Source organism: Motacilla alba, chromosome 1A, assembly GCF_015832195.1.
Source record: "Motacilla alba alba isolate MOTALB_02 chromosome 1A, Motacilla_alba_V1.0_pri, whole genome shotgun sequence".
NCBI lineage: Eukaryota > Metazoa > Chordata > Aves > Passeriformes > Motacillidae > Motacilla > Motacilla alba.
Genome location: NC_052031.1, coordinates 62,190,148 through 62,202,549, shown reverse-complemented (window position 1 = coordinate 62,202,549; position 12,402 = coordinate 62,190,148). Strand labels below are relative to the sequence as shown.

General features: G+C 37.0%; 2 protein-coding genes across 5 annotated transcripts in view; both read left to right on the top strand.

The window, feature by feature from the left end:
• GNPTAB (N-acetylglucosamine-1-phosphate transferase subunits alpha and beta) overlaps positions 1-7,560 on the top strand; it is a 38,477-nt gene extending 30,917 nt beyond the window's left edge. The window contains exons 17-22 of one of the 2 annotated variants that reach the window (XM_038155801.1): positions 345-430; positions 1,303-1,401; positions 4,196-4,363; positions 5,125-5,215; positions 5,802-5,859; positions 6,363-7,560. In XM_038155801.1, coding sequence (XP_038011729.1) covers positions 345-430; positions 1,303-1,401; positions 4,196-4,363; positions 5,125-5,215; positions 5,802-5,849 — 492 coding nt within the window. In that variant the 3' untranslated portion in view covers positions 5,850-5,859; positions 6,363-7,560. The remainder of the gene's footprint in view (positions 1-344; positions 431-1,302; positions 1,402-4,195; positions 4,364-5,124; positions 5,216-5,801; positions 5,860-6,362) is intronic. The other variant, XM_038155800.1, reaches the window with a different exon arrangement.
• A 249-nt stretch (positions 7,561-7,809) lies between these two features.
• SYCP3 (synaptonemal complex protein 3) overlaps positions 7,810-12,402 on the top strand; it is an 11,908-nt gene continuing 7,315 nt past the window's right edge. The window contains exons 1-4 of one of the 3 annotated variants that reach the window (XM_038155809.1): positions 7,810-8,032; positions 9,345-9,381; positions 10,194-10,269; positions 11,319-11,353. In XM_038155809.1, coding sequence (XP_038011737.1) covers positions 10,208-10,269; positions 11,319-11,353 — 97 coding nt within the window. In that variant the 5' untranslated portion in view covers positions 7,810-8,032; positions 9,345-9,381; positions 10,194-10,207. Of the gene's footprint in view, positions 10,270-11,318; positions 11,354-12,402 lie in introns of all 3 variants that reach the window. The other 2 variants (XM_038155810.1, XM_038155808.1) reach the window with 2 other exon arrangements.

The following is a 12,402-nucleotide window of genomic DNA, read 5'->3' as shown; positions in this document are numbered from 1 at the left end:
GTGGTAAAGAGATTGCCCGGCCAGTTTTACTAGTGGCCTTTGTCAGAGAAATATCACACAGCTGTCGAGTTAGTTAGAATTTTTGAATATTTTACTGAGAATGAAGTTGCAATGTTTTTGCCAAAAAATAATTTGTAAAATAGGAAGTTGTGGTGTTATACACCAGTATTGTTTTGTTTTTTCCCTCCACAGTTGATATATAAAAGCTATAGCCTTTGATTCCAGGAGAGGAGAGGAAAGTATGCAGGCCACTCTAGCTGTAATACAAGTTTTCTTACAAAGTACACCTTTATAACACTCTGTAATCATCAGTAACCCATAATCTAAACAGTGTTTTCTTCCAGCCTCCAGTGACCAAAAACCTAGTGACTAATTGCAAACCTGTGACTGACAGGATTCGTAAGGCTTACAAGGACAAAAACAAATACAGGTATGTTGAGGCAGTCCTGTGAAAAGAGATGCTTTGTGTTGTAAAGCCATAGGAGGAGGGATACATGCACATATAGCACACACATGCAATCTTGGGTTAACAAGTCTTAGCTCAACCTATTTTAACAGTGGAACTAAAGAAACCTTCTGTTGTTAATTTATGTATGTTTCATTGTGCAGAGTGATGTGGGTTTTTTCATAGTTGGCTTAGTGGACTAAATACTTCCATGTTACTTGTGTCATCTTGGGCTGTTTCCTTATTTGTGTGGTACAACAGTAAGCCAGAGTATATTTGGATGGCTAGAGAGTGAGTGCAGTTCAAGTGGCAGATCAAGAAGGAAACAGCCATCCTGTACTTAGAAGTTGTAAATCTACTTCATCCTTCCTTCTACTGAAGCTTAAAAAAAAGAAAATAACAGAAAAAAGCATTTTAGTTTTAACTACCTTGTATGCTTCTCGTGGGATGGAGGAGTGACAGTGGCATGAGCTTTGTGAGTGGAGGAGAGTCTCAGGTGAGACTTGAAGAAGCCTTCAGGATATTTTCTTATATTAAGATAAGTGAAGTGAAAAATGTGTGGTATCTACCGCTAGTAAGACTGTTTACCTGGAGTCAAATTATATGCTTTCTCTTAAAATTCAGATCTATGATTGATAGGTAACCACCTATCTAATAAATCTACAGAGAAGTGGTTCTGTGCAAGAGTATTAGCTGAAAAATTTAAATGTATTGATAGAAAGCAAATGGCAAATTTTAATGAAGGTTGGCCAGTCAGACTAGAAATGTTGTTCAATAATGTTAAATACAAGATTGGTATTTATTGAACCAGACTTCAGGCTGTTTTATTAATGTATAAATATTATTTCAACAATAAGGTTTGAGATCATGGGCGAAGAGGAAATTGCCTTCAAAATGATTCGCACAAATGTTTCTCACGTAGTTGGTCAGCTGGATGACATACGAAAAAATCCCAGGTATCCTGTTTTGTGATTTGTGTGAAGTTGTGAGATGGTTTTAATTTTCTGACTCAACTATTTAAACTTTTTTTTGTATTTAAAAGATAATTTATGATCATGTATTTCTAAACTGTGTGTTACAGGGTAAGACAAATTTGAACTGAAAGTACTTCTGATTTTTTCTCTTTGACTGAAGCTGACTCATCTCTCTCTTATGCCAGGGGCTATCTCAATAATTTGTTACGTTTTTATTTACCTAAAGCCTTTGAAAACTTCAAAACTTTGCTATTTTTGAAGATTTCATTTTTGCCATTCTAGAGGGCATAAAGTTTATATTGCTGGCAATTTTATTTTAAAGGAAGAACTTTTTGACCTGCTTTATGCAGATATTTCACACTAGTAATCAGGTGTGGATTTTTTGTTACTAAATCAGTTTGCATATTCATTGTGCTTTCAAGCTTTTTTACTACATGGAAAGAATCTTGCATCTGTCCTCAGAAAACCAGAGCTTTCTGCCAGTTTAATGAGTTTAGCTGTAAGAAGAGGTCTGACAAGCGGCAAAAGGCAGAACTAGGAGCAAAGTAGAACCAGGTACCTTGGGCCAGGGAAAGTGAAGCCTCCTCTTTTTGTCACAGAAAGCTTTTGGGTAATCTCAGCTGCCTATAGCATAATTTGTATTTGTTAATAAACAGTAGATTCCTGCTTTCCTTTCAACATTTTTTGCTGGGTTATTTATTCAGAAAGGGAAATGCTAGTCTTGAGGCATTTTGCTGCTGAAGGTGGTTTGTATCTATTGCTATTCTTTCAAAGAGTGCCTTCTGGCTACATAACTCTTGCATTCCAGTAGCCACAATGATCCATTTTAAAAGAAAAGTAGGCAGTGCTCTAGCTCATCCTACTGCTTCCTTTTCCTTCTCTATTTCTTTGTCTGCTGGCTACAAGTTGTGGGTTTTTTTAGGTAGGGGTGATTTCGAGTCTTGTTAGGCTCAGAGAGGCCTGACTAACGTGAGTTTCTCACCTTCAGTGTTCACAAAGTGGAAAGGAGTCGTTTACCTGGGCTCTGTTCCTGTGAAGAACAGTGCAGTACTGTAGTCTTACCTTACTAACAAAGGAGAGCTGGCACAGTTATGTAGGCATGCCATTTCCTTCTCTTTGCCATGTTTTACTTGCGTACAAACCAGTAATTATAACCAGTCTCTAAAAGCAGGTTTTCAGTGCTTGTCTTGGAATGAACTAAAAGTGTCATTCACTTACTGATCTCCCAGGAACGTTTGGTTTACACCCTTAAGGCAAAGTGAGCATTAATTGTCTAGGCATTAATTCTGAAATATCCAAAGAAATGTCCTGTTGGTTTCTTTTGGATGAATTTAAACAGTCTTTACATTAGAAATGGGCTAATATCCTTATCAATCCCGTACTTTGCTGTGTGTAGCAATCTCTGTCTGTAAGCTGTATCTCTTTTCCATGCAGCTAAACGGGAATATACACTCTAGGAGTACAGCTACTGCATTCCCAGGGCTAATGAGCTGCCAATCCAAGGGACGAGTCAGGGATAGTCCAGAGTTAACTCCCAAAACGCTGAGTGTAGCCATTATTGCCATAACCAGCTGCTTTGCATAGTATTACTTGATACAGAAGATACAGCCTGCTTGTTTTTGAAGAGCCATATTTTATCTTCTCAGATGTAGCAATTTGAATGCCTGCACGTAATTGTCTAGAGCAAGGTTACCAATTATGCCAGATGCAGTACATTGCCATTCAGTGCTAATTCCCTGTGTGGGCTGATAGAGAAGCTCCAGAGCTCTGCCTATTTCCAGATTCCTGTACAAGTCTGAACTTTGCTCTTTGGGGGAGCACACCATGCTATAGAGAATACAGCTGACTAGAACTGCTTATTTACAAAGGTTAGCAGTGACAAGGCATATGTCATCAGATATGATTTCTGCCTCTGGGGAAAATGTAGGGGTCTTGTATCTCACAATATAAATAAAGCACATAGCCTTGCCCAAATGTGGGAAGGGGAATTTTTGTTGTCAAGCATCAGGTCAGAGTGGCCAAGAGTACATAGCAGTCTAGCACACTAGCTGCTGCTTTAGTTGCAATTAGTTGCAGTAATTTAATTCCATGTTTTTTACATGAGAAATAGCTCTCTGCAGGAGCCATTATTGGGAGCGTGCTTATTTGGTCACAGTGATTTCCATGTAAATTCTATCCAAATTGGGTTTTTTTGTATTTTGGTTGGTTATACAAGTCTAGCTTTAGGTCTGTGTTTCGACAGACCAATTTGTATAATGTTCTCAGTAAACCAAAGCCTAAGGACCAAGCTTTGCCCTCTCTTATATAATCTAATATAGTTATGTTGATTTTCTCTAAAGAATTCAGCATGCACACTAGAATATTAGTAATTTAGTATGTTTCTCTCCTAGAGTGGAGCTCACTTTGTTTTTTTTTTTTAGAGGCTTTACTCATGATAATTCAAAAGTATAAAAATCTTTACCCAGATGGTAATGCTGTGTTCCATGGGCTCTGGGATGGTGCACACTCTGGTGCCCATTAGATGGCAGCATTACATAACTAAAAATGTGGCCTGTCACTGGATTCTCTGAGGTTTTGGCTTGCTGTCAATCCTAGTGCTCTTAGAATTTCAATAAAATTAATTTAAAATAATGCAACTATAAAAAATGTGTCTGTTTGGTCTTAAAATGATATGGTTTCAATTTTGTTTTAAAGGATTATGTTTGTGTTATTGGTTTGGCAATATCTTTTCCGTATTATCAAGGAAATATTCTAACAATGTCATCTTGTTTCCTAGAAAATTTGTTTGCCTCAATGACAATATTGATCACAACCATAAGGATGCACAAACAGTGAAAGCAGTGCTTAGAGATTTTTATGAGTCGATGTTTCCCATCCCTTCCCAGTTTGAACTGCCAAGAGAATATCGGAATCGTTTCCTTCACATGCATGAACTCCAAGAATGGTATGTTCCGCAAGTTCTTTTCAAGTTACTGTCCTGCAGTAATATAGAATTACCTAGGATACTGCTAACAAGCTGGTTTTCCCCCAGTATTGTCATGAAAGAGTTAACAGTGAAAATAGCGAGGTGAGATTTGAATGGACTGAAATATGAGGTCTGCAGGATTTGGGGTTTCCCAGTGCTTAAACAGCCATCAGTATTTTAGCAGTTGTTCCTAACCTACTGCAAACAAAAGTTGTTCGTTTGTTCCTTTTGTTTGTTTTCTTTTTTTTTTTTAATAAAACAGGAGTTCTAGCTTTCTTTAAATATAAAAAAAAAAAACTCCAAACCATAATTACATTTCTGACTAAGTGATTTTTTTCAATCTGTCACAGCAATAACCATCTGGATAAAAACCAGAAAATATATATGTGTGTCTCATTTTTGTATAATATGTGAAATATTTGTGTGTGTTTATCTCTTGCCATTTTATAAATAACAACTGAAGAAATTGGAGTAGGTGACTTGAGAAGACAAGCAAAACATTGACAGATACAGTGACAAAAATGACACAAGACTAACATAAGTAAACCTGTTGCTGATCAGCAAATCATGAGAAATAGCTGTTAGTAATGGGTCTTTGTGAAGAGAGAGCCTACATCCTCTTTTTAGTCACCCTTTAAGAACTGGAAAAAACTGTCTTTGCATGTTTTGTGGAAACTCTATAAATATTTGCATTTATGATATATGAAGTTGTTTTTCTGTTTCCTTCTTTCTTTGTCCAGGAGGGCATATAGAGACAAGCTCAAATTCTGGACCCACTGTGTTCTAATAACACTTATTCTATTTACAGTCATCTCATTTTTTGCTGAACAGGTAAAGTTAATGTCTTCTTATCAAATATGTATAACACTTAATAGATTGTGGAATCTTCAGGATGACACTGGATGGATTTTTTAAATAGGTTTTGAAGAGCAGATAGGATTTTCCCTTCACAAAAGAAGATGTTACATGACTCATGAATAGGTTGCTTTAATTTTTAAGTCACCATGTTGAGATTCCTTGAAAAGAGAGTCATATGGGGAGAAGGAGAGTGGCACTGTCTCAGGTGCCTTGTGACAGTAAAATCCATCACTGGTGTGCTTAATTGGATGCTCGAATTCAGTAATTGTTTTTGAAATTCTTGGTCTGTTAACATGGATATTGGTAGAAGTGTATAGTAAGTTAAAAGGAAGAAAAATTAGTCCAGAAGGGGATCTTAAGTTACTTAAAGCCTTATCAAAATCTCTTCCCTAAGTAATTGATTGCAGAGACTCCTACTGAATTCAAGAGGTTTTGAATCTGACTAAAGGGGAAAATACCCTTGACTTCTGTAAGCTTAAAATGGCTTTCTTGAACATGATTAGTCCTGCTAAACTCAGAGGGAGTCAATGGAACAAATCATATGGGTAATTCTTTGCAGGTTGGGGCCTTAAGTAACACTTTCCGTGGTCTGATGAAGAGGGTGTAATTCTTGAAAGGTTGGCTTTTGATTATTATTTTTTTCCCACCTGTAACTTTTGCATGACTCTTTCCCTTGATTTTCAGCCTTTTTTATATATTAGAAAACTCCATTAGTAACTTGGTTTTGGAAGGGGATACTCAACTCAGTGATACAGTTAGGAATCTAAACACCATTTTAAGATGCCGGCTTTGTGCTGATCTTTTAAAAATAGAATGTAGTCTGGTTTTAATTTAAATACACAAATTATCTTGCCTTTAAGATAATCAGAATAAAGGCATGGTGTATTTTTTCACTTTCTGCTTGTATTCTGATTATTGAGAAGTCTAGTGGAAATGTGCACATCTAATAGATGAATTGGAGTAAAAAATGCCTTTCTGGTATAATCAGAAAAAAAAAAAGTACAGTACTGAGTATTTACCATGGGTGGTACAGATTTGATAGTATCTAGGATGAATAGCTGACTAGCTGTGGACCTTTAGCCCAGCATTAAATACATATTGTATTTTTTTCTCTCCTCAGCTAATTGCACTTAAACGAAAGATTTTTCCAAGGAGAAGGATCCAAAAAGAAGTTGGTCATGAACGAATCAAAGTGTAGAAGAGCTTTATTTTGGAGATCAGTCTACCTCAAGCTGTGATTAAGCATTTTAAATGTCTCTTTCATAAGTGTCTTTTCTGGTTTGCTGTTTAACTACATTGATATGAAGAAAAAAAATCATGCACCTACATTCAAGTCTCTGCAGTACTCTTCATGATATAAAAGCTGCTGGAGCTGTGACAATGCAAAATAACATCAACAAATAATTGCAGGACACCTGTACATAGGCAGTTTTCAACAGCTCTTACTTTACAACTCCTAGTTCATGGCCATGTTATCCTTTTTTATAAAAAGGGTTACCTAAACAAATGTAACTGCATTTATTGCAGTGGATATTGCCAACTAGATAAAATGTTGGAAGGAAAAGTTGTTTGGGATCAGCTTAAGAAGTCCTTGATCTTGCATTCCAAAGCATTTTGCAAATTTCTGTCATTGCTGCTTTTTTTTAGCCCTCCAGGGAAAATTGAGAATTATGTAACTTGTCATTTAAATTTAGAATACATTTATAGATGTTGACATTCTTTAAAGCACAGTGGCAATTCATCTCCCTATTTATAGTGTATAATTGGGATTTGAAAGAAAGGTATGCTACTAAAAAATTACACAGTAACAACATCTAATGGTTTATTTGAAAGATGTTTTATATCTGGTGTATTATAGTCCAAAGAATACACAAAGAAATGGTGTTATTTCCTGGCTTGATTACAAAGAGAGGGTTGTAATCAAAGGAAAATGATCAAGGTAAAATATTTTACAAGCATTGTAAATCAAAAAGCAAAAGTGCCTCTATATGAATGGGTATCAAACTGTTTCAACGTAGAAATGTATGGGGAGCAGTGTTTCACTTCATAAAACAATATTTGTACAGACATACAAAGCTGTGGTGTTTTTAAATTTCACAGGGTTTGGCCCTGTATTTTGCCGAGATATCAGAGTAGTGTGGTTTTACGTGGGAAAGGGAATCTTTTCAAGCCGAAATTTTTGGTGGTGTATCTTAATTGTATTAGCAGTATTGAAAAAGCATTAATTTTTGTAATCGGATGATGTACAAAATGTATGTGCATATGTACTGTAAAATACTTGGCTTGCTTTGAAATTAACTAAAACGCGATGAAAGTTTTGTCTGCCGTTTCTGTTTCAAAGTCAACCAGAGCTCACACGTTTTGGTAAATTAGCCAGCAATCTTTATGAATCTTTACGTCAGAATTTCTTATTTTTTTCCCTTAAAAACCTTGCAGCTTTAATGATTTAATAGTAATTTGAAGCACGGCTCCGTTCTGAGAGCGGGTTGAAGCTTCCGAGCAGCGTCAGGGTCCGCAGGTGGGGCGCGGCCCCGCTCCTGAAGGCGGCGGCGCCGCGTCCCGGCCGCGCCCGTTCCCGCCCTTTCCCGGCGGCGGGAGGCGCTGAGGCGGAGCCGCGGGAGCGGCGTGAGGGCTGCCCGGGACCGGCGGGGCTCCCTTTGGGACCGCCGGGGCTTTGGGACCGGCGGGGCTCCCTGTGCTGCGACGGGAGGTGCGAGGAGCGCTGTCCCTGCCGCCTGTGCGTCCCCTCAGGCTGCAGCTGAGGGCCCGAGTCTCCCATGCTGCTCTGAGGTGGGTCCCCACGGTGAAAAGCCCCGCATAGGAAATTCACACAACCACTGGTTTGTTTAATATCTTTTTGGGGCAGGGTAGGAAAAAAAAAAAAGAGGTGAGTTTCTCTAAACATCACTGTTAAAAAACACAGCTGTGGATTGAAGACAGATCAGCTAAAACAGGTACCTGCACGGGATGGGCAGGGGCTGCTTGGGCTTGTGTGATGGCAGGATTATTTTACACCTGGCTGAGGGGGACTGAGAAGTTCTACTTTGTAAACTGATTTTTAATACAAAGAAAAGTGTCTTGTCTGTCAGATAAAATAGATGCTTGCAGTTCAAAGTTGAAGTGCCTTGGCAGCACAGGGAGAGGCACAGCTAGACATCATGGCCCAGTACTCTCGTCCTTTACATCATGTCCTCAACAGGCAGGAATTGAAAAGCAGATTAAGTCTTGACAATTTTCTCTCATTTGAGGATAATTCTAATCCAAAGGCTTTTGATTTTCCAGTCAATAAAGACACTTGTTTTTCAAGACACTTGTAAAATCTAAAATTCTACACGCTACGTAGAGAAGCATCAACCTCAGAAAAAGCTCGGTATTAAAATGTACTCTTTCCTTAGTATAGTGTGGTCATGTTTGTACAGATTCATGGAATTTGGGTTATACTGAAGTGTGTGAGAGAGTTTATAAAATTGGAGGGACCTTACAGTCCTTGAAATTCAAAAGATCTTTATTGGAGTTCTCAATTTCCATGTGTGAACCTAATTTTTAGGTCTGGCCTGGCTCTGGCTAGTGGAAAACCTACTGATATTTCTAGCAATGTTGGATTGTGTCTAGAAAGAGAGGTTTACTAAAGTAAATAAATGAATAATTTTTTTAAGAGGGTAGTCTATGTGTAAATGTTTGCCAGTGTAGAAATGGCATTACTTACATTACAGAATGCAGAGGTGTAATAGCTATAAAGAAAGATAAATCAGACCCTGGAAGTTGCTCAGGACTTGAAAAAATGGCATAAGCATATGTACATTTGGCTTTACAGTGTGGGATGGCTTGTAGGATCACATTGTTCTCTATGGTTTATCATTTCTCTGTAGAATATTGGCATAGCTTTTGGAGAATGCTGGATATGACAAAATGTGTAATAAACCTTATGGAAGCTAAGCTGGCAGACATCTTAAGAAAATGGGTACTTTATCTTTCCAGCAGAATCAAGTATGTTCCTAATAGCCCTGGTATTTTTAGCATGTTTTTAAAAGCATCACTGTTGGGTAATGCTGCAAAATACCTCAAAACTAAACCAGTTTGACTGCTTGCATGTCTTTACCAGGTGCAGACTGTCAAAGAGATACCCGTAATAGGTCCAGGTAAGCATGAAAACATACTTATTTTCAATTTATTGTGGAGGAGGTTATGTCACAAATACAATATACTGTTTCAGTAGGAAAAGATCTCACCATGGCACCATCAGGAAGAAAGCATGGAGGAAAAGCTGGTAAACCAGCACAGGAAGATCAGACCATACCTACTTTTGACTTTGAGGAGGAAAGAAAAGAACTGAGTGGATCAGAGGAAGATATTAGAGAAGGTGCTTATATGAAATTTTTAGGACATTTGTAAAATGTGAATTTTATCACATTTGTGACTATCAAAAGAAGGGAAGAATTTGTGAGTCAGCCAGGGACTGAGCACAGCATGGTTTGTAATGCCAAAGACCACTAGGCTCCTACTTTGATTGGTAATTTTGATTGGTAATTTTCAAAATAATACAAATATCTATTTGTGATTTTTCTTTTTAAAGGTGCAGAATCACAGTACCTTTTTTACAGTAAATTCAGATTGGACTTTTATAAATTTTTACATTATTTTTAGCTTTCTGATGATTGCTCTATTGTGAGTTGTGAGTAATGGTGTAGTAGTGGACAGAGAAAGTTAAACTATTTGGGACGAGGGTAGAGAACTCAAAGCAGTGCCAGCTCCAGTCTGGCCTTGCAGAGGAATTCACCACAATGTGCCAGCTCCAGACTCAGAGTTACAGGAGCTGCCTGTGTCACTGATGGGAACTGACCAGGAGACGTGGTCAAGGAAATGGCATTACAGAAAAGTAATTACACCTCTAATAACCCCAACAACCAACACAGAATGTGGTTTTGTAAATATTTCTATACTCCTTCTTAAGGTGACATACCAGTAATGGACAAGCATGGAAAGAAAAGACCTCTGGTGACTACTCATGTGGTTCCAGATGATGTGGGGTAAGGTTAGATGTTTAGGGGCTTTTTCCAAACTAAGCAGGTCTTAAATAGATACCAACTTCAGTTATTCACTATGCTTATTTTTGCCTTGTTTGGGTTTGGTTTGGGGTTTTTTTAGTATTCGATTAAAAAAATTAAGTGACAGATAATACAGTAGTTGTAGGTAAAAAAAAAGAATTAAAAAAAAAAGCATTTTAAAACAGTAATTCTTCTGTTTCTTCGTAGTTTCTTTTGAACATGCAGAAAAAAATGATATATTTGTGTGTTCTTAAAATTTGGGGTTTTTTTAAAGATTACTTAGATTACTTGTTTTATCCTAAATTGTTGATAATGTCATTAAATCCTATTAATTTTTTCTTCTCATTTTAGTTGCTTGAAGATATTACCAATATTTTAAATGATCCACATATTGCATGAAAAATAAATTATTTTACAGACAAATTTAATATTCATGGAGAGTGAATAAATATTAATCAAATTCGATATTCATGGACAGTGTAAATGTAATAAAGTACATGCTAAAGAGTTTGCAAGCAGATGATAACTGTTAGGTTCAAGATACTGTTTTTACTGTATTGTAACAGTGTCTTACACACTGGTGTTACCATCTTAAAGATGATGCAAAAACAACCCTGAAATTACATGCCTTGGAGTTTTTTACTGTGCCAGTCATGCTAGCTGAAAAGGACTTGTTTTCATTTGGTGTTCCAAATACCCATTTTGTTTTCTTTGTCATAGGGAACAATCTATTTTATTTACTGACTCTCCTTATTCAAGGCATGTAAAATACCTCTTTATATAATAGTGCCTCTTTACTGGGGACTAGCTAATAGATTTGAGCATTTTATTAAAAAAAAAAAAAAAGGGCAAATTAATCTAAAAAAGAAACCTGCCACAGGAGAAGAAAAGGAGTGAAATTATTTTATGGCAGTGGCAGTTCTGTTACCGCTTAGAAGTAATAGGCATGTGAATAAAATTAGTTCTAAGCATATTCAACAGGTCTAAAGTCAGAAAATGGGCAAATAAAAATTTGAAACACTGTTTTGTAGGGGTGAAGTACAGAATATGTTGGAGAGATTTGGAGGTAAGTACATTTACATTCTAATAAATAAAAAAATACTTGCAGAGTTGGCAGTAATTACTCACCATAAAATAACTTTCAAGACTTCTGTAAAATGACTAGTCTCTGTAGCACTTTGCAGCATTTCTGAATAAAGCCAATTTTCAAGAAAAAAAAAGTTATATCTAAGGAGAGCAAAGGGAAAGAAAAGGAGGGAATATCTGCATGTAAATGAGTCACAGCTTGTAAGTGTAGATAATTGCAAAGGAAAAGGGGAAGATGCATGAGTGCATCAATTCCAATTTTAAGATGAAGTTTATGAGGTAGTAAATATTGTAGAGAAAAGGGACAATAGCAGTTTGCTGTTGTTCTCACTCAATTTTTGTTACACTGGCATAGAGGATACTGGGGATGGCAAGACTTGAGTGAGAAATAAGGGAAATGTAAATGTTAATATAAGCAGAAAAAGAGGACAAGCAGTTCTAATTCTAGACAAGCAATTTTGGAAGTAGAGTTTAGTTGTGATACAGAATGAGAGAGCAGTCTGTACTTAGCACTTCCAGAAATCTAGAGAACAGGGAATCAGCAGGTAAGAGAATTTCAGCAGTCAGAAGGAATATGAGTTTCTAGAACAGCCAGATAACGAGGGTCAGTAATGCTGGTTATCCAGTGATGAGCAATTTGTGTGTGTCACTCAGCAGGATTTAGTACAGTCATAGTCAGATCCTCAGGTGGCTTTACCTAGTTAAATTAGCAGCTGAATTCTAGATAGTGACAGGATAGAGAAAAAATCCTTTTAACATTTGTAAAGAATGAACAATACCCATCACAGAGTGAGCAAACATCAAAAAGCTGTGGAAGGGAAACCATCTTAATGCCAGCATTACACACTCAGTAACTGAACAATACTTCCATTGTATGTAATAAAAGAAATCTGTACATAGTCATTGCTTGCATGTCAAATTTAAGGTGAAAGAGAAGCCCGAGTAACTCCTTAATCCACAAATTAGGACTTTTGGCTGTCAAAAAATTTACATCTTTTGTATTACATATTAGAATGGTATTAGAGATCT